The 22422-nt window shown below is 46.2% G+C and overlaps 2 protein-coding genes and 1 pseudogene across 2 annotated transcripts; 1 reads left to right on the forward strand and 2 right to left on the reverse strand.

Moving 5' to 3' along the window:
• The first annotated feature begins 7154 nt into the window (after positions 1–7154).
• Positions 7155–8713, forward strand: LOC123424527 (probable aquaporin PIP2-6). Its single transcript, XM_045108156.1, has 2 exons — positions 7155–8156; positions 8243–8713. Exons 1-2 carry the CDS (start codon positions 7422–7424, stop codon positions 8360–8362), a joined length of 855 nt encoding a protein of 284 aa, XP_044964091.1. The 5' UTR covers positions 7155–7421; the 3' UTR covers positions 8363–8713.
• Positions 8714–11450: 2737 nt separating this feature from the next.
• LOC123429267 lies at positions 11451–17549 on the reverse strand (annotated as a pseudogene).
• A 2358-nt stretch (positions 17550–19907) lies between these two features.
• LOC123429268 lies at positions 19908–20692 on the reverse strand. The gene has a single exon (XM_045113324.1). It carries the CDS (start codon positions 20571–20573, stop codon positions 20040–20042), a length of 534 nt encoding a protein of 177 aa, XP_044969259.1. The 5' UTR covers positions 20574–20692; the 3' UTR covers positions 19908–20039.
• Positions 20693–22422: the final 1730 nt, after the last annotated feature.

The following is a 22422-nucleotide window of genomic DNA, read 5'->3' on the forward strand; positions in this document are numbered from 1 at the left end:
CTTTGTTGCGCCTCGCCGCCGAGACTCCACAACGTCGATGTGTCACAGGGAACGCTGCTCCATCGTAGATGCCGAACAATGGTCCTTCGAGCCCGTGTGTACCTCCATGAATGACGCCCCAAGGGGGAAACGACACCAGAGCGTCGCCGTCATTCGATCTACTGATCTAGGGTTTCCCCCGAAAGTAGCAGAGAGTGGCCTTGAACTTCTCCTCAGCGATGCCTTCAGGAAGGGAAGGACGTAGATAGCGCCGTCATCGCCGGCCTTGGCAGTAGCCGAAAGCAAGCTTTCACCCAGATCTGTTCGAAGAACTCATCTTTCCTGCACGGGCCACCACGTCCCGCGACGTCCCCGGGAGCGGGATCCCAAGATCCGCCGCCACCAACGACGCCACAAAGAACCACCACCTGTCCGTCACCCCTGACGAAGAGGATGGCACCACCACCTTGTTCAGATGCAGCAGCACGCCAACGCCTCCTACTACCCTCAATCACATTTGTAAAGGAGGACAGTCAACGCGCGCGTCCACCGTCGCATAGGGCCGCCGGACGGCGCCCGAGGCCGACCACCCGGAGGAGAACTGATCTGGGGTGGGAAGCCCATATCCGCCGCCGCCAGCCCCGCAGCGCCGCCGGGATCCCATCGGACCGCCGCCCGAGGGCACCAACTCCACCTCCATGCCGTACGTCCATGGACGTCGTCGCATCTCAGCCAGAGGATCTCCTTGTGAAGAAGAGAGGAAGGCCCGCCGTCCGCCGTCCGTCGGGGGAGCTTCGCTCGTCAGCCTCCTCCAGCGACGGCGGGGAAGCAGGGGAGGAGGGAGGTCGAGGGCGGCGGCAGTTAGGGCGCCCGAGTCGCCCCGACCCGTAGGCTATTGTCAATGATGTGTTGTGCTGAATCTATTTCTGAACCTGCTCACGCGTACTTGTACACTTGTAAACCCATTCATTCACATGTGGGCTTATTACTGTTTTTTGACGTGACATTGAAGAACACTCAAAGATAAGCATGAAACAAATGAAATGAAATAAGTGGTCCGACCTGGATGCTAAGCTGCCTAGCTGTTGGTTTGGCTGCTTGTTCCACGGTCCAATCTGACGCCTCGCGATTGGTCCCGTTGCTAGCCTGTCCAGTCCTACCGGTCCAGCGCCTTGCTGGACTACAACTTTACATGAAGTCAGTGATGGGCAGAGATGCAACTGCAGTGTTTCACTTATGTACAGTGGTGGAGTACATAGATGCAAGTGTAGTGTTTCGCTGATAAAACTCTGCGTTCTGATCTTGATTTCAGTGATCGATGCCCACCCAATGGTGCTCTTCTACCATCGATCTTCTCTTGAAAACCACACATCCTTTGAAAACAGTGTACTCCGTCTCCACACATTTTCTTCCATAAAAAAGTGTTTTTATACTAACTTAAGTATTTAATCAAAAACTACCACATTTCATGGGCACGTGTCCAGAAACTACCACATTCCAAAAACTACCATTTTTTCTTAATCTGTGGTAAGAAACTATCACGTAGAAAAGTTGATGATTTGGTTCGTTTAAATCAGTTTATGACAAGGATGCCCCGCATGAAAGTGCTGAAGAGGTCAACTTGAGTGGAGCAGGTTTCACCGCATGAAGGATGCCCCGCATGTCAGAAAGGCGTTTAGAAGAGGTAAATGGAGGAGTTTTCACATTTGGTAGTTTTTATCAACGGATTAGGAAAAAAAATGATAGTTTTTCGTACAAAATCATAAATTGTTAGTTTCTGAGCGCGTTTCCATAAAGTGTGATAGTTTTTGTTAAATACTCTATTGATTTATAATAAAATATGAAGCAAATACAAAGCGTGATAAGCAACACTGCATGACATTTATCTACACACATGCAACGGCCTAGCCAGCAGCACAATCATGTTTAAAAAAGACGAGAAATAAGAAAAAAGACATCTAACGGCATCTGATGAGCGGCGCTACGAAGACGATAAACGGCACACGGTAACCAGAAGTGGGTCCAACGTGACGACCAGTCGATGCCCAATCCTGTTGTCTAGATAGCGGATGTCAGTGGTGCAAGAAAGCGAGGAATGTAAAGAAGGAGCAGGTCCTTTCAAACGCAATAATCTACGTGGCATTCCTCCAAAAGCAAGTGGAATTGCTTACGTGACGCGCAAAGCTGGAAACGCTGCCTCTATCACGATATTTGTTTGGTGGGCGGAGTACCTTAATCTTGGGTTTTGGGTCTGACCTCGACGTCCACTCAGCTCTCGAAGTTTCCTCCAGAAAAAGAAAGGCCAGCGGCACTGCATGCGTACTTCAGGGAACCGCTCGCCGTTTTCCAGCGCAAGAAAACCGATGCCTGGTGGGGACTTGTTCCGACGTCCGTGCAATCGAGGTGACACTGCAGATCATGGCCTGATTTGCTTTCGCTCTCGCCCGGGCAGCGTATTCATACCACGACCACGGCGTATCAGCTGAAAGAGGACTCATCCCTTTTGTTTGCCGGAGTCAAGAGCAACTTGAATGGGGCAACTATTTCATCCGCCGTCATCAGTTTGGATGGCGCGAAAACAAAAGTCGGTCCAACACGTTGGACCAAACGGACGCGCTTTCGCTTGACGTCGGTCTGACGACCCATTACCGTCTCAGTTTTGAGTCAAATTTGCGTCGGCACGGACACGAGACGAACGCGCGCGCGCCTACTCCTCTCCCTGACCCGTCAGTCGGTGGCATCCACCACCATTTCCCCCAAATACCCTCCCGCCCGCGCCCGCTCCCGCCCCACGCCCGCCATGGACGACGACCACGATCTTGACCTCGATGCCGGCCTCGCCTCCCTTGCCTCGTCCGGCAAAGGCAAGCCTCGTGCGCCGGGAAGGCCGCCGTGCTGAAGCCGAAGAAGGTGCTGACGCCCGAACAACGGGCAAAGGAGTCGGTCAAGAGGAAGGATCGGAGGCACGCAGCGGCCGCTGCGCAGCAGCAGGTCGGCAACGCCCGCATCGCGGCGACAACAAGGGAGGCGCTCTGCAACACCAATGTCGCCAAGGAAGAGGCCGTTGTTTTCAACACCATGTCGCCAAGGAAAAAGGTCGTGGTTCGAGAAGATGCAGGCCGACATGCTCAAGTTCGACGATGACTGATCTATGGCGGCGAACACCATCTTTTTTGGATGTCGGCAGGTGTGCTGGCATGGCCACGGGGGCCACGATGACGTGGTCGAACTCAAGTCTCATCCTTTTTATGTGCTAGCATGTGTGGCATGTGTGCCGCCCGGCTGGCGAGCGCCATCTTTTGGCATGGTGCCGGCATGAGACATGGCCGCTGGCATGATCAGCCACGGGCCTTTTTTTAAAATGTTGATTGCGGACATGAAATAGATTGGTGCGTTGGGCACACTACCGATCCAAATCTAAAACAGGACGGACGCCGGCCGGCCGGCCGAACCAAACGGACAAAATCAGACAAATTCGCCGTCCGTTTGGGTCGGCCAGTTGAAAGTTGCTCTAAACTGTTTCGTTAGGGCATCGGACTCTCAAAACGCTCACACATGTCGGAGCTGAGTTGTCCGCGAAATGATTTGGTTGTCTGAATTTTCATAAACCGGGCATAAACTGTTTTGTGAAAGTTTGGACCGTCGTCATGTAGGACTCCAACATCTTCGGTTCATTTAAATCCTCTTTTTGGTTCATTTTTCTTTCACTGCGTCATCACTCCTATCTGATTTGCATCCTCATCATTCTTATTCAACGCCACGGTTGTATCACTCCGGCCGCTGCTTAGGCGTCCTTGCATGTGATGCATAATCGCAATGTGAAGTCGCCACCCCATCAGTGATATGCCATCTCCATGGTCGTCATGAAGTTTCATGGTGCGATTGCGCGAACGGACACAATGTGGCCATCAGGCTGGTCTAACCATGGAGATAATGAGTTTCTTTTCTTGCTACACATATTGGTCAATTCACTGATCCATTTAAATGCTTCATGTTGATAATCATCATCATGTATAGCTCGGACGCGCTGTTGTACTGTATCAGGGACCGAGGGCACGCTATTTAGATTCATACATTGTTGAATAAAGCTCAATTGCAACAATGCGTGGGAGGAGTGCAGATTCTGATTAATTTATTATTGAATTTAAAATTGGTGAATTCAATAAAGTTGTTGAACATATATTTATCGCAGATCTGATATTTACATTGAACCATTGTTGTACTTCCCCCGTCACAGTTTATATGGCATGCACGTGTACCTAGGTCGTCAATTTGACTTATATAAAATATATTATTTAACATAAAAATTATATCATTAGAAAATAAAACATCTAAAATGTGTAATGATATATTTTTTGTAATATATGCCTCGTATTATGTTGATCAAATTAACGACCTAGATACACGTGTCGTACTTATAAACTGAAACGGAGGGAGTACTGATAACATTTGCAAGCTATTTGTGTATGAATTGTGCTATTTTTTATCATTATTTTTAGGTTGCCGATAAAGAAAAGAGAAACGGACGTTTAGGGGACCGAGTTGGATGACCAGCTCCCGTATCGAACTAGTCCAGACCAGTTTAGAGACAAACCATTACGGGGGTCAGCATTACAGATGCGCTTACCTTGCAATGCCCTGTAAAATGATGTGAAAATCCATGTGTTCCAAAAAGACCTTTCTTTCCATTGAGTGAGTATTCCAAAAAGACCTTGGGAGCATTGAACAATAGATTGACAGGCTGCCCCCTACAATAGATGGACATGGTGGACAAGTTCCTTCGAGGGCACTCAACCTGTCCATGTCCCAATAATCGATATGATGAATACTCATTGCACACATGATTAAGCGGATGACATGATAAGATCGCATTATCACGCTTTCAGAACAATTTTGGTTTATCCTCTTGTCTGCTGACAAATTCGTCAATAGCGCGTTTGTGCTGACATTAAGCCATTATATTTTACGTATAGAGTCTTCGGTTTTCCGCATGGAGTATTTAGAGAAATTGGAGCAATGTTACAAGATGTCTCTTTTTGTGTGGTTGATGCACGCTACTATTTTATGAGGTGAACGTGAAGCACATGCATGACTAAATAGTACAGTACTTTCTTCGTAAATAAATATAAAAGCGTTTAGTTTACTTGTTAGTAATCTAAATATTTTTATATCTATTAACGGAGGGAGTAGGTATATAGCGAGAAGGGTATTTTGGAGTCGAAGCCTTACGGAGGCCTTAATTTTTATTTTTTTCAAAGTCAATCATTCTAGTTATAAAAAAATCTGAAAAAATACACATGTTTACAAGGATGCAATGTGTATGTGTGTAAATCTTCATAATGAAACACATCGAATTGCGAGCTGCAAGAAAATACGAAATCATAAACTTTGAGTCTTGAACAGTACATATGCCAAAAAGCTCTAGATTTATCTTTTCTGTAGCTCTCACTTTGACATATTCGCATCCAAAAATTTAGAGGCATGTACATTTAGTCTCTTGGTGTTTGTGTATTTTTTTTAAGAATTTTTTTAATCTGAAAAATTAAGTTTTGAATTTTCAAATTAAGGGCTTCATGGAGGTTGGTCTTCATTTGACATTTTTGGTGCATAGCAATAAAAAAAAAGTTGGCCTGTGTACATCCGAAATCACTAATTAAGGAGCATACTACTATTTGTAAAGTCATTTTCATCTGTCATGTGCGTCACTTGTCGTAATCTGTAGATATGTTTAATCAACATGCTTTATTTCTTAAACCATGCGAACGTTCTACGAAGTGAACTTTGGGGAGGCTTTCGAAAGAGGGTTTCTTGGTAAGTTGCTCCATGTACATCTGCCCCGGCCGTACACACGGCTTTCTGACGGCTGGATTTATTTCCCGTGGAGAAAAAGAATACACCGTATGTATCCTCCCGCAGCCAGCCAGGCCCCGCGGCAGGTGTGGAAGAGCCTTCAGAAAACTCCAAACAGCACGGAGCATAGTAGCACAGGACACTGTCGATCCAGGCCCGGCCCGGCCCGGCTGTCAGTCAGGCAGGCAGTCAGTCAGGCAGGGCCTGCAACTCCAACTCCAACTCCAACTCCAACTCCAACGGGAAGTTGCAGTTGCACTTGCACCGTTGCAGGACGACGAAATGAAATTCGTACGCTCCGTCCGCTGTCGCCGTCCAAGCCCGGACCCGGCTCAGCAGCAGCTGGCGGCGAAATTTCTCCAAGTCGAACAGCCTGGGCGGGACGTTGGACAAAAGTTGGACAAAAGTTTTCACCGGCCGTGGGTGGATCTGCCCGAGCTCCGGCGTGTTTTACACAAGCTTTTTTAGTGTTTACCTGCGTGCGCCGCCGGACCACGGCACCGGGCACATGCGCTGCCGCTCGTACGTACGTACGTACCGCCGTGCTGCACCGCATCTGCATCTGCATCTGCAATTCTGCATGCAGCCGCGCCCACTCCTCTCACGCAGGCCCAGCCACGATCAGACCCGCCCGCTCCGTCTCCGTCCCCGGCTCCGGCTCCCGGCGTGGCTGGCTGGCGGGCTCACATGGCCACGCTGTAGGCCTGGTCCACGGTGTCTGTCTTGCTCCTGTGATGATGCTACCGGTAGCTAAGCTACCTACCGGAGGAAGGAATCTCATCCGTGATCCTAGGGATAGGGCCGGGCGGTGAGTGAGGTGGGAGTGGGAGTGGGACGTGAATCATTGCTTCGTTGCTCGCGGTACGCTAGCTGCCGCACCATGGAAAGAAAGCTGACCGAGATGGCCGTGCAATTATTTCGTACGTGAAAATTTTGCATGGGACGCCATAGTTCTGCGGTAAGTAATACTAAAATTTATTTTAAAAAATAGTTTGTTGAGACTTCTTTGTGACCCTTGATAGGGTGGGAGGCGGCGTATTAAAGGGTAAGCATTTGGTGATAACGGCAACAACTTCGATTGTAAGGCTGGAAACCCAACCCCAATGATTCACCCACACCCACCCGCAACCGCAATGCCAGCACCATCTGTTATCTCATGTCCCTGACCAAACCATATCCTCCAACACTTAATTTGTGTTGGAATGGCTTAATCAGTACACACAATAAAATAGCTTATCCGTGACTCGCATTATCCATCCATCCATGATCCATACATACGTTCTATAGTAGAGAAGCTGAGCAAGACAGCTGGAACCGGTGGCAAGCAAGCACGGCTGTCCGTCGCAGCTTGACACCGATGCACAACAACCACCACTACGTTACACATTGCACGCAGCTTTTTTCCTTGCACTTTTATTACGGTGGCCGGCCTTTTGCCATTGAAGACAGCGCCGCACCGCAGCAGCTCCATCAATAAAACCCGCCCTGTCCTGTCCTGTCCTCACACTCACTCATCACACTCCACCACCACCACCCCCATCCATCAGACAAGAGAGAGAGAGAGCGTCTGCAGTCTGCAGCCTGCAGCAGCCATGGCCAAGGAGGTGAGCGAGGAGCCGGAGCACGCCGCGCCGGCGCGCAAGGACTACTCGGACCCGCCGCCGGCGCCGCTGTTCGACATGGGGGAGCTCCGGATGTGGTCCTTCTACCGGGCGCTCATCGCCGAGTTCGTCGCCACGCTGCTCTTCCTCTACATCACCGTCGCCACCGTCATCGGCTACAAGGTGCAGTCGGCGGCCGACCCGTGCGCCGGCGTCGGGGTGCTCGGCATCGCCTGGGCCTTCGGCGGCATGATCTTCGTCCTAGTCTACTGCACCGCCGGCATCTCGGGCGGCCACATCAACCCGGCCGTCACCTTCGGCCTCCTCCTCGCGCGCAAGGTGTCGCTGCTGCGCGCCGTCATGTACATCGTGGCGCAGTGCGCCGGCGGCATCGTGGGCGCCGGCATCGTCAAGGGCATCATGAAGGACGCGTACCAGGCCAACGGCGGCGGCGCCAACATGGTCGCCTCGGGCTTCTCCCGAGGCACCGCGCTGGGGGCAGAGATCGTCGGCACCTTCGTCCTCGTCTACACCGTCTTCTCCGCCACCGACCCCAAGCGCAGCGCCCGCGACTCCCACGTCCCCGTGCTGGCGCCGCTCCCCATCGGCTTCGCCGTCTTCATGGTGCACCTCGCCACCATCCCCATCACCGGCACCGGCATCAACCCCGCCAGGAGCCTCGGCGCCGCGGTCATCTACAACAAGAAGGCCGCATGGGACAACCACGTAAGCTACCTTCCGTCGTCTCCGTTAACCTCTACCACCTTGTGCTTGCAATGCAAGAAGCTAACTGTGCATGACATGACATGCAGTGGATCTTCTGGGTCGGCCCGTTCGTCGGAGCGCTGGCGGCGGCGGCGTACCACCAGTACATCCTCCGGGCGGCGGCCATCAAGGCGCTCGGCTCCTTCCGGAGCAGCCGGAGCAACTGAGCACGCCGGCCAATAATTTAATGCAACGGTGGCAGTACTGCTCCTCGTGTCCATCCGGCGCTAGCTATCCACACAAACGGACGGGCTTCGTGTTGGCAGTACTGCTCCTCCATCGTGCCCATCCGGCCTCGTTCAGTGTCTGTGCATGCATGTGAGTGAGAGAGAGAGAGAGAGGCCACCATGGATCGCCGTTTTCACTCTTCAGTTATTACTCCTTGTCGCCCTTAATGTTGTCGAATTACTATATTAGCTGTTACCGTTAGTGTTGGTGTTGGATTGAACCTGTAAAACCGCTGTGAGTGACAAGTGCTGCAATTTGGAGCATGAATTATTAATTTATTGTGTGATGCATATGCATGCGTGTTTGATTGAGCTGAGCAGTGCTCCGCTGACTATCCTTGTCAGTGTATGCATGTATGGCTTGTCTTTGTCTGCCATGAAATCATGGTTATCCATTATGCGTGATTTCTTTAATCATGTGCACCTTCTGGTATGGTGGCTTGGAATGGCGTGGGGTGCTAATGATTGATTGTTTCCAGGATTGATTAAGAGAGGTGGCGTGTTAATGCTGTCCTAATCAACAGACACAGTACATAGGGCCTGTTTATTTAGAAAGTCCTAAGAATTTTTTTGTCCCAACAAAAAATCCCTAGTCCCTAACCGTTTTTTCAGAGACTAAAGGTCATTAAATGACATGCGAAAAGACCATGTTATTTCTAATAATGTAATAGACGTTATTAAATGACATGTTAAAAATACGGTTACTGATAAAAAAGTGTCAAAAAAGTCAAAAAAGACCTTCCTGGACTTTTACCTTTAGTCTCCAACACGCTTTTTAGTCCCTAAAATCCCTCATATTTTTTGCATAGGATTAAAAAAGACTACTTTTTTAGTCCCTATAGCAAAACGTTCATGTAAAGAAACACCCCATAATAGGCGGATGCATCCACGGTGGGCCATAACTGTAGGTGGTTGGCGTGTCCAGAGAGTTCCACCAGGCTTTGGGTCCATGTCTACCCACCGTCGCACGCTTATGCACAGCTAGCCTGCCAGTGGAGTATACGTTAACTAAGCCGGCTCCACTTTGTACAGTTGTAAAGGTTATCATGAAAGTGTGAACAAATTTAATGTAACAATGTAATTATGAAAAAAATGAGCGTGATGACCTAAGAAAAAAACAACATCAAATTCTTAAACCTAAGCAAAACATTTAAATGAAAAAATCATCTATGCATGTACAATTTTGATTGCAAAAATAAGGAGGCTTAGCTACAATAAGCTAAGAAACTATGCATTGATAACATTAGTTGCTAAATTATTTAATATGCTTAGCACTTCATTTTAGCACTAATGCACTGGAAATGGCCTAAGAGCATGTACAGCCGGACGCGCCCGGTCAATTATCGGTCGTGTCCTCTATTTGTCCGTCCGCGCAAACACACTTTTCATTTTTTTTCATATGTCTGGTCACCTGCACGTAATTGATGAAGAGGAAGAGGTAGAAAGAAAATAATGAATAATAAAAAAGAAAAGGTGGTCTGGGGTGGAGTCGCGTCTAATATGGCGGACTGACCGAAAGCGGTCGGGCGCGTCCGTGAGCCATCATATTTGAGATCTATATGAGGGTTAACGGAAAACCCAAGCATAAAGAGATGATATGAGTGGTCCAGTTGGGTCGTTTTGTTCCTTCTCTCTTCTGTCCAGTCACTGATCGGGCACATCCGCGCACATATGAGGTGTTCGGTTGTAGATTCTCTAAGGCCAACTCCAACATACGATCCTTATCGGACGTCCGTTTTATTAGGATTTTATCCGTTTGGAATGAAAATAGGGTCGTGTCTGATTGAATTTGTGTTTTCGTCGGGCAGGCGTCCATCGTGCAACTGCGCATGCAAATGTTGAGAGAACAAAAGTTTTGAGTTTGGTCGCGGTTCACATTAGTTCATGCCGGCAAAGCCGTCTGCCTATAGAATACTCATCCTACAGTCTCACATCGGCAACAAAGCGAGTAGCCGTCACATGAGTCAGCCTTCAAAAAGACATGTTTGACGCGTGCAACAAAGCCAACGGCCAACACAAGAGCTAGCCTTCAAAATGAACGGACATTGGCCACGACCCAACGTCTCACCTAGTTCAGGTCGTCGCGGACGAACATCTCTTTCTATCAATTCACGAATCAAGCCTTCCTCTCCGGCGACATGTTGTTCTTGTCTACGCTCACGAACTCAAGTGCCACCTCTTTAGCTTTGATGTCCGTCATGGAGGCCTCGATCTCGAGCTTCTTGAGTTGAGCGGCCTCCACAACGTCAAGCATTCTCCTCTTCGTTGCCTCTTCCATGTCAAGCTTCTTTCTCTCAGCGGTCTCCTCCATGACAAGCTTTTTCGTCGGGATCGAAAACCTGTCTTTGGCGGTCAAGGTGGAAGGCCTCGCCACGGCCCTCGAAGATGACGCTCTTCATGAACGACGAGCAATCAGGGTCATCGACTGTAGACGTCGATTGTGCTATTTCATCGAACATCTTGCGGGCTTCGGCCATGCTTGCCGTCCAAAACGATCGGGGCTGCTTCCTTTACATTCCGTCAGACGTGTACCCAGTGCCACTGTATGCCGGCGGCACGTTCAGGTCGATGACACCAGCGGGCATGGCCTGAACGACCATGATGTGTACTCTGGCGACGTGGAGAATCGTGGCTATCCATGACCCTAAGGCGACGGACCGGGTGCAATGGACGAGCTTGGGGACTTGTAACTGAAGGTGGTTGGTGTGGCCAGATAGTTCCATCAGGCTTTAGGTCCATGTCAACCCACCGTCGTCGCACGCTTATCCACAGCCTGGTAGTGTAGTGTACATTAAATAAGAGCATCTACAGCCACCTTTCTTGCTGGGATGGTTTGAAATAGAGGTTTAGTCTAACGAAAGAAGACTCTCAGCACATGTATATCTGAAAATAAATGCAAAGATACAAATATATTGATAAACATCTTGCTGATTGACCCCAGTGAGAAATATATATCCATTAGAATGAAGTATCAAATATTAATTTAAGAATGTTTATCTAGAACGACAAAGTACAGTTAAAAAAAAGTTCACAACTTGGCATAATCCAAGGCTCTCTTTCCTTCTAGTTTGTTTGGGAAATAAAGTCTTGCGTACTCTTCTACTCTCACTGTCTTGTATAATATCTTCTCTTGTGTAGTTCCCAAAATTGGTGAAATAATTCCATCATACTGTGGGATGTGAAATGCTGATATGGATAGTCGCTCCTTGTGGGCATTGATGGTGACCCTATGCTCAATGCTCTTGTACTTCCCATTCGTCATGATCTACACATAATAAAGAGATTATATTCAATAAATATCAAGTTTCTCGCCTATATCCTTGAAAAGAGTCATTCCTCAATCATATAAAATCGGGAGTAGCTTGAGACTACATATGACATTGTTTAGGGAGAACTTAATCCCTATACACCATTCAACTATTGCTTTGTCTGGTCCATCTCCCAAAAATAGCCATCACTTATAAGGCCTTAATTGTTCTATTTCTTTGATGATGAACTTTTAGAAAAAATACAAAAAATATAGCAGAGAAATATTGAACATTGACAAGGTAATGTTTCATTTGTTGCAACATGATTTTACTAACAACCAGGGAGTAGGAGCGATAGTAACCAAGTAGCTTGTACAAAGAGAAAACAATGAGTCATTTTCTTCGATCAAGAATGAACTTGCTCGACTGACTTGCCTAGATGTTGTTTGTGTGTGTATGGGTGGGGGTGGCGGGGAGGCGGTGTGTGTGTGGGGGGGGGGGGGGGGGGTATACAAAGGTGGCCCGGTGACTTGCCTGTTGGGTTAGGTGGACCCTTAGAGCATCTCTAGGAGACCCCATATAACGTCGATCTCTAAAACGTGTTTACAGTTCACGAAAAAACGGATTTATAGGCCGGCACACGCGCGGGCAGAGTCAGACCCCGCAAAATGACACTGTAAAAAAGGATATTCAAAGAAGATGCTCTTTTACGGGTCGGCTCAAGGTGCGGCGGAATAGACCCCCTTAAACTTAAACTGTAAATCGAATTTTTTCTTACATTTTTCTCCAGATCTTCTTCCTCTCGCCCGTGTCCATGGTCAACTAAATTTGTTTCTAAATACGGAGTCGCTGATCCCTCAATCCATCCAGGAGCTAGCTAGCTCCTTCGTCCACGAATCCATTCAGGAGCTAGCTAGCTAGCTAGCTCCTTCGTCCACGAATCCATCCAGGAGCTAGCTCGCTCCTCCGTCCATGAATCCATAGCTAGCTCCCGCATCCACGAATCCATCCAGGAGCTAGCTAGCTAGCTCCGATCGTGGAATTCATTCAGGAGCCCTGAACTAGCTAGCTAGCTTCGGCCGCCGACGCCGAATCCGACCAGGACGGGCTGGGCGGCCGCCTGGACGGGCGGGGCGGGGTCCGGGGACGGGCGGTCGTCGTTCGGGGACGTCCGGGGCGGCGTACGATGGCTGTGGACGGCGGACGCGGAAGCTTCCGTGGCAGTTGGGCTCCCACCAACTGCTTTCTCTCGATACAGGCCCCCGTAGAAGCGGACGCGAAAACTGTGTTTTTGTAGATCAGCAGGAGCTTTTTACCGCGTCCCGCAAAAATATTTACGGGTCCGACGCGTTTGCAGGGTCTGATTGGACAATTTTTTTCATGCGGACCTATATTTTAACGATTATTTTACGGGTCGGGACATTATACGCGGTATGCTAGAGATGCTCTTATACTTTTTCTACCCTCAAACTCCTAACATATTTAGAAAAAACCCTAACAAAAAATCTTGCTTATTTTTGCTTAACGAACATATGGTGTGGTAAAATTAACAATTTAATATGTGATACATAAATTGAGAAGTCCTTTTATAAACTCAAGTATCAGAAACATTGAACACACGATGACATGTACAATTAGCATAACACGCCTTTAGAACCATATAGTACCTCAAGAAGGTCGCCCGCATTCACCAACAGTGCATCGGAATGTGGTTTCACAGGAACCCATGCACCATGCCTTCTAATTTGTAAGCCTTGGACTGAATTAACTTCTAACAGAATAGTTAGAAAAGATCCATCAGAATGTGGTGAGAAGCCTAGGACCTTTTCGGGTGTTGACATGTGCATGGAGGGTAGTAGCTCATCCTGACAAATTGCGACACATGTTTGTCTGCTACCAACTCGAGATCAACATCTAGTGTTTTTGCAATGAAGATGGCAAGAGAATGCGTGAATTTCATCACCTCCGAAGAGTATCGTTCAATACAATTCCTGGGACAATAACAATAACAATGCTTCTATGTTAATGTTCGGTTTTGGTAGATATTAAAATACTCCAATCTTTATATGACCGGATCTAGCTTGTTTTAGTACCAAGTACAAATAACAAGCCCAATAAAAAAATATTCCTTATAAGAGCCCGTGCGTTGCAACGGAAGAGAAAACAACACACACTCTGAACGCAATATATTTTCACATGGCATCACATTTGTGTTGCCGACGATGACCTTAATGCTCACACAACGAAAACGTGTTTGAATGTACAGTCACTCGGAATAAGATGAGAAATATGTTGTTTCTCCCCACGAGGTTTTCTAAAGGTGTGCATGTGTGGTTAACGATGTTTTCTTTCCTCTCAATTTGGTTTAATTGGATGTTTATTGCAATTTGTATCGTCTCCGGAAAAAGAGAAAAAAAGACCCTGCACTAGAGATTAAGTTTGCATCAAAATAATATTTAAGAAGTATTCAACAGCTAAAAATAACATTCTATTTAGATTCTACATATTTTTTAAATCAAATTTCATATATAACATGTTAAAATCGGAGTTACGATTTAAAAGATATGAATAATTTTGTTTTAGATAAAATGTGGATTAATTAACTGAAAAGTCAGGTTTTTTTGTTAAAACGAAAAAAACGTTTCGGCTGACTTAAATACGGAGGACGGGTTGATTACCGGAAACATGAGGGGGTTTTCTAAAAAACTGCAAAGAAAAAGATTCGTTTTCTGACTTAAATCCGGACTGCGGATTGATTTCAGGAAACGTCAGGGGCTTTTTTTGTAAAAGTGGCATGACGGACGACACAAACAGTCGGCGCTTTATTATTAAGGAGAGATTACCATGAACAATAAAAAACATTTGCTAGATATTTATGATGAAAGTATTACCCAAAGTACTTAATATAAAAAAAAAATTAAACATAATATTCATTTGTTCTGATGGTTGATTTTAGTAAATTTTTCAACACCTAAGTTTCATAAAGAATACATTGTTGAATTCAACCAAACAGATTAGGGATAGGTAGAACATCAACAATAAAGGCAACATTATTTTGTAGGCTATTTTGGTAATGTCTAATTTGCTGGTGAGGTTTGTGTCATACAAACCCAGCATAAAAAATAAATGATAGTGGTTTACTTTGACTACCTCATCTCGCTAGCTATGAATACAAAATGAACTATAACTAAAATAGAAAAGACTCAATGAAATCAATAAACAAGTTCTTATTATCTAGTGAGTCTCCCGGCAAAAAATACTGTGTATATAAATATAAAAGGTTGTCTGGGATCAAAGAAGCAAGATCTTAATCTCCACTAAGTCTCTCCTCTATAGTTTTTATACTGGTATTGGATCAAAGAGATGCATAACACATTGAAAAGTAACAAAATAATAAGGCCAGCATAGAAGTTTTGGTACTCTCCTGTTTGGCCTATAAGTGCACATTAAAGAGTAATACATGTTTTACATGTATAAACACACAACGGATGGTTCATATGCCTAAGAAAATGAATAAATGTCAAAATGATGCTTCAAAGGCCACAATATCAAACACGGTACACTATAGCGGTGGAAAGCCTCTTAATTCAAAAATTTGCATGGTTGATTAATATTGGTTTACCAAACTATCACATGCAACCGAGTCGATCTTCTAAGTTTCAAGTATCCAATTTCGAACCAACTTCAGTATCATTGCCAAATTAATAAAAGTTGCTTAGTTAGATGCTTTGAATAGAAGGAATTCATTTTTCTTCACCTTTCATATACATCCAAATAACTCAAGCACACAAAGTCTAACCTGAAAGTATGAGGTTGACTTGGCCAGTAACTCATATTGCCAGCTTGGGGTGGTTGGGCGAAGAGAGCTAACATGTCAGCCCAGTCTAGCTTTTGATCATCAGAAACAACAAACGCTTGGCCATAACCTTGAAGATCCCCTGGTTGTTGAGCATATGCATTCTTAACTTTGAGGGGGAGTTGAAAGAACTTCTGAATGTCCTGCTTTATCCCCATTATGACTTCATCTGATATTCCATGATTTACAACCTGAAATCTCAACAGTTGGACATACAATAATGCTTTATCAAACATAGTTATTGAGGGACGAAGCGAATGAGTCTATCAATTAATATTTAGATAAAATATGGTTTGTATCTCTGGTATATTTTGAGATTTTGACTTTTAAATCCAATAGAAGATATATCTGACCTTATACTTTTGAAAGATGACTAATTTGGTCCCTAACCACAATCAAAGCAGTATGAAAAATAAAGTTTTGAAAATCTTCCCATGCATGTGACAAAGAAAACAAAAAACACTAGGAAAACATTCAAGGGAAGAAGGTAATAAAATTGGAAAGTATGAACAAATCTGAATTTTTGAAAAGTAAATATATGAAAGGACACCTTTAAAAATTAATGTGAGGTAAGAAGATAAGATTTAATCAGACCACTACTTAGTGAGATTAATGGTTCGGATCTATTATATACGCTTACCTCTCATGTGAAAAGAGGGGGTAAGAGAGAACATGTTAAAACTGATGTTTGTTTGTTGGTAAATGTTTGTGGCCGGTGCGTCGGCCGAACCGGTCGGCCGGCCGCACGTGACCTGCGCACACAGTTGATTAGGCATGCAACTTTTTTCTCGTCTAAATTTGTTGCAACCAGCGTTCATATTTGCTACAAGCTTGTTCAGTAAAAAAGCTGCATATACGTTTGGTTGCAACTTCAGTTCGTCAGATTTTTCGTTATAATCGGTGTTTTTTTACATTTGCTACAACCGTGTTAATTTTTTCTACAACCGACATCATTTTTTGTTGCAACCGTTCACTAAAATTTTTACATCCACGTTCGTCAGAGTTGCAACCCGAGTTCACCGGATTGTTTTGCTACAACCCTTTTTTTGTTTTGCTACCACACATCATCAACTTCGTTTTTTGTTACGACTATGTTGATATTTTTTTGCTACAACTATATTTTTATTGCAACCATAGACGAAAATTGCTACATCGTAGACGAAATTTGTTGCATCGAGAGAATAATGCTGCATGAAGATCTAACGATGCGGCCTACGTACGGATCGAGCGACACGCGTGCGGCCGGCCGAACGATTCGGCCTGCGTTGGCGCAGAGCACTTTGTTTGCCCACATGTTGGGGGATTCTATAATCCAATCTTGTCTGCCAAAAAAATGGTTACAGAAATTGGTAAAAAAAATGGCTGTTTTTTTTTGCGGGAAAAAGAATGGCTGTTGGTAAAGGAAAATACGCAAGTGAAGTAAACGGAAATACATCATTTGTTTTTTCATAATACATGTCATGCTTCAACTATCACAACGATCGAAGGTAAATACTTCCTCCGTTTTAAAATAAATGACTTAAAAGGGACTTAACTTTGTACTAAAGTTAGTATAAAACTGAATCATTTTTAAGTCACTTATTTTAAGACGGAAGGAGTACTAAATACCCTAATGTCAGATTGCTCCACGGATATGCAATGACATTACCAGGCAGCAAGCCTGGTATCTAAAAAGAAAAGGATATGCAATGACATTGCGATGACACATAAATTGCACAGGTCGGTTAAGGTGACGTACCTGAAAGAAGCCCCACTCGGCGCAGGCAAATCTGAGCTTGGCGGTCTCTGCTTCAGCGGACTCGGGGCTCAAGAGCTTGCTGATGTCGATCACCGGGACCTCGTCGGACAGCTCGGGGAGAACGGCGTGCGCGTCGATGTCCGGCTGGATGTACCGTCCGATCTTATCGACCATCAGCTCGCCGGAGGACGCCACCAGAGCCTGGACGTTCGTGACGGGAAGCGACGTTCCCAGCTTCGACCACCTGCTCTCGCTGGCGCTGCCACTCGCTGCCTCCACCTCCATCAGTATAGCTGCCTAGCTAGCTAGTTCTCCACTACGGGTAGTCTCGCTAGTCAAGTTACAGGGCATCAGGCTATTATATAGACTGTTAACTGAACTGTGATGTTAATTACTAACATGGTGAAACGAGTCAGAAAATGTGAATTATTCCTCGACCGGCTCGTCTGGGAGGGCCTCCGATCCATGTGCTTGGATGCACCGACCGATGTTAAAAAATTTGCCCGGCGGCTAATGGCCGAATTTTACTGGGATGTAAATATTTTTGAACCGACACACTTGCAGATCTGCTGTGGCAGGCGTGGTTCAAGCATGCATTTGTACATTTTCGCAAATAAAAAGAAAAACATGCTTTTGTGCATGAAGTCGTAAACCTTGTTCTTTTAGCAGAGTCATAAACCCTGTTACTTGTCTGGTTTCTGAATTGAACCTGCACGGCTGCACAGGTTCAGCTGTATTACTAGTATAGTACGTACGTGCAGGACCAGAAATGTATATCACAAAAACAGAGGGATCCAATTGCAAGCAAATAATCATGAAAAGGAAAATCATCAATGACAACTGACAAAACTGAAATAGTAGAAGAATTTTGTCCTAATGACGAAATAGCTAATAAATACTATATAAATGAAGATCAAGGATAACTAAATTAGCCGATGACCAGGTAACACTCATTATGATGGTCAAAAGGTTAAGGGTGACCAAGATCGAGGAATAGCCAAATATCGCAAAACAGTGACAAATATAACGAGAGCACACGAATATAATATTGGTTCATAATTTATTACACAAATAAAAAACCGTCACTACATAAAATTAGACAAAGAACTAAACCTTCTCTTTGGACCGAACCTTGCTGGTAGAACTCTGGGCAGATACAGTCCCCCTACAAACCTTCCAGTCATTGTGTCTCTTGTGTTCCTTCATTGATGGCCTTGATCAAATACCGTGACTTAGTACCAACGGTGTTCACTGCCGGCGATTCGGCTATTGGAATAGATTCTGCACTCCACAGAGCTTGTACATTTTCTCCACATCGTGGACAACAGTCCAACAAATCCCATCAATAGCATGCCCCTTACCGTACCACCAGCACCCAGCAGGCTAGTCCTGGGAGAGGGAAACTGGTCCCTGCCACCCCTTGGCACGACTCATCCGCTACCAGATGCCATAAACTTTCTGTGTGCACAATCTTACAAACCTAGGCTCTTGTAGCTAAACGATAATCTCCCAGCCAAGGAGATATTGTTAGAGGGTGTTTGGATACTCTCTAGTCCTGTGACTAGTAGTAGTCAGACTAAAAATTTTTAATCACGTCCTGTTTGTAAGGTGACTACTACTAGTCATCATTAAATGTCTCAGTATTAAATTTTTCTCTCTCCCTTCCATTTATCTCTCTTCTCTCCCTTGTGCAACAGCAACTACCGCTATACTCCCGCGCAAGGAAGGAAAGCAGCTTCCTTTTCTCCCTCACGCCATGCAACAACAGCTCTCAATACCCTTTTTTTCTCTCCTCACGCAAGCAACACAAGCACCAGACTATCCCTCACGAAAAGCACAAGGAAAAATGTCCATACATAAGAAATCAAAATTGTCCACACAAGGAAATCAAAACTGTCCACACATAAGAAAACTAAAATTGTCCCATAACGTTACATGTTGGAAACGAAATAAATAACATCACAAATTTCTCAACGCCTGTTGAACAAACCATCAGCAATCATATCTCTCACTCGATTCATATCCACTGAATCTAGCTCCATTTCTTCACCCCTAGTGCTACGACGCCTCCTCCTCCTTCTTTCCTCAATGAGAGGTTGATAACTCTCATCATTGTCACACCTATCGAATTCCTTGATTTCTTTCTCCCACCAATCTGCAGTTGCCGTCACTTCGCCATCTGAGCCGCGGCCGCAGCCGGTTTGCTGCTGCAACCATACCCAATCATTGTACAAGCCCTTCAAGTTAGTTATTTTGTTCCTGAATTCCCTGCCTGGATGCCACAGCTTTGCCCTTTCCCAATATTTCTCCCTCATATTCTTGTACGCATGAGGGCTCCAAACTCTACCAGCGTAATTGCCAGCATCTATTTCCTCACAAGCTATTTCACATAAAGTCAATGTATTTCTGTCTGTCCAGTTAGCCTTGCTTTTTGGCCTCTATTAAAAAAAATGTATGAGAAAACAGAACAAGTACTATTTCAGATACTGTACTATTTTTGATAAATATGACAGAACAAGTAGCATGAACAAGTAGCAGGAAAAAGTACGAGAAAACAGAACAAGTACTATCTCCTCATGCATTTTCTGCTTGATAGCTATTTTCTTTCATTTGTCCACTTAACAAGCTGTAGTTTCTACTTTCTACTTTCCACTTAACATACATTCATTCAAGCAAACACAACAATTAGACAAATATTGTACCTGGATATGCTGGTTCAGCATGCTGTCGTCTTCCTCTGCCTGAACATCTTCTTCAGCTGGTTCATTTTCTTCCTCAACATCTTCTACCATGATCGGTGCTGCCTGCCGCTGCCTGCCGCTGCCTGCCGCTGCCTGAGCGACTTGAACCAGCACCACCTCGTCCCGACGTCGCGACTACCTGCTTGCCACGACGATCCTGGGCCCTCACTGGGGGGAGACCTTGGCGAGGTGGACGACCCTGCCGCTGCGCCACACCGTCCGATCTGGTCCGCTGGAGGGGCACACCATGGCCGGCCGCACTCCCCTGATGAAAAAGTTGCGTGTACATGCCCATGTTGGGGTAGGAGGCGGCGACGGCGGAGTCGGCGTTGAGGTCGATGTTCTCCAGCCCGATGGGAGCGCGGAGCCCCCCGGCCACCGAGCCGCGGCTGAGCCCCCCGACCACCGAGCCGCGGCCGAGCCCCCCTGCCACCAAGCCACGGTCGGCGGATCCCCGGAGACGAGGGGGCGTCATCCCCCACCCGTCCTCGTCGATGTGGTGCGCCGCAGCACCGGAAGACGCCGTCTGCGAGAAGAAATCGAAGGGGAGTTCGCCGTCGCCGTCCATGGTACGGACGCGGGAGCGCGGCGCGGCGGAGTGCTGCGGGCGCGGCGGGAGTGCGGCGGCGGCGGTGGAAAGGGAGTACGGACGCGGAGCGGCGCGGCGGAGTGTTGCGGCGGCGGCGGAGTGCGGCGGCGGCGGTGGAAAGGGGAGCGGCGGCGGTGGAAAGCGGAGCGGCAGCCCCCTGCGTGCGAATGGGATGGGGCGGCAGATGCGTTGCCGATGGGCCCGCCAATTAATTAGAGGAGAGAGAAGTCACTTTTAGTTGGGGGTGGGGTGACTAGGGACTAAACTAGTTTTAGTCACCCATTAGTCAGGGGTGTTTGGATGTTTACGGACTAAAAGTGACTACTACTAGTCTCTAGTCTCTAGTCACTAGTGATCCAAACACCCTCCTAGCCCAACCATCCCTCTTTGGTGATACGCATAAGAGACATAAATATAACTCAGGCTAGGGCCTTCTCACAATGGCAAGTGTGGTTGCATGGAAAGGCTTTGATTCAGTAGCACTATGACTCGATCAACCATGAAGAATTTAATTTAATAAGTTTTATTTCTGTTACAATTAATCCTCCACATAATCCACTAGGTTCAAGATCAAATCATAGCCTTGTCAATTACCAAAAGAACTTAACAAATAATGTAATCACTTTCATACTATCAACTAGCAATTAAAGTGAGTACTTAACATGCTTCAAAATGAATGCTACCGATCCAACTAATTAAAGAGAAAATATAAAACAGTAGAATAGCAATAACTCCAATAAAGCCATAATTTAACAACTATACAAAATAATTCAATTGCACTTAAAAATGCAAACTTTAACTCATGGCCTTGCAATGCCACAAAGTAAATCGAGGTGGTGGCTTGCCTTGCTCACAGGGAGTGTCAAAGTACTCCTGGTCTTCACCTCCTGAATTATTTCCTTCAGGAAATAATTTTAGTAAGAAAATTTAGATATCACATAAATCCAAAAACTTTGTCCAGAAATTCTAGACAAGTCATAAAAATACAAGATTAAATCAGTGGATAAAGAATTCCAAAAGAGGTGTGCAAAAAGAATCAACTCATTTGGACATATCATTTAGAAGTTGTGCTTGGTCAAATTTGGGTAAACAGAAAGTTTAAATTGGATTTAAATGAATTAAATTAAAAACCTAGAAACGGCCACGTTGATGGCATATTTGGGAAATACGCCTCCACTTACGTACTATTTCGGGCGTGTGTGGAGTCACTTACAAGTGGTGTCCAATTATCTTTTTAAAATGAGACAGGGGTGAGTGCGTGACGGCTCACCAACGGTCAATCGTCGGAGTAGGGTACATGTCTGTTCTCGGGGGGTCAGTCTAGAACGGTGCGATGACGGTGATCACGTTTGTACCGGTGGCTTCTTGGGAGGTGGACGGATGGCGAGCTAAGCTTCGTCTCCGGCGACGGTGTCCTACTCGTCGGAGTCGAGTGATTCGACATGGAATCAAGTGGTTGGCCGATGGCATCATCTCCTGAAGGGTTAGGGGAGTATGTGGTGGAAGTGATTTGTGCTGGGGTGGAGCAAAGAGGGATGGCGGCGATGGAGCTTGCACGGTGGTGCTTAACTTGATTCCGAGAAGGCACACCCTCCTGGCCGTGCCCTCAAACTAGGGTATATGTGAGCGAGTGGGAAAGGTGGTGCAGGTGCAAGAAGGGACGGACGATGGCCTTTTATAGCCGTCGCTGGGGGTGGCATGGCTTGTCGTGCCGCCATGGGTGAGCTCGTAGTGAGATGGTCCTACGCGAGCCTCTGCGTGGATGTGGGAGGGGCCATGGGGGGGAGGGGGCATTTGTGTTGCCGAGGAACAATGCTTGTGCGGAGTG

Source organism: Hordeum vulgare, chromosome 2H (assembly GCF_904849725.1).
Source record: "Hordeum vulgare subsp. vulgare chromosome 2H, MorexV3_pseudomolecules_assembly, whole genome shotgun sequence".
Taxonomy (NCBI): domain Eukaryota; kingdom Viridiplantae; phylum Streptophyta; class Magnoliopsida; order Poales; family Poaceae; genus Hordeum; species Hordeum vulgare.

What these genes read in the sequence shown, in the direction of transcription:
- LOC123424527 (XM_045108156.1), top strand. Translation starts at nt 7,422, where the DNA reads ATGGCCAAGGAGGTGAGCGAGGAGCCGGAGCACGCCGCGCCGGCGCGC. An exon ending in AGGCCGCATGGGACAACCAC is followed by an intron (nt 8,157 to 8,242) that starts GTAAGCTACCTT and finishes CATGACATGCAG; the next exon opens with TGGATCTTCTGGGTCGGCCC.
- LOC123429268 (XM_045113324.1), bottom strand. Translation starts at nt 20,573, where the DNA reads ATGGACGGCGACGGCGAACTCCCCTTCGATTTCTTCTCGCAGACGGCG.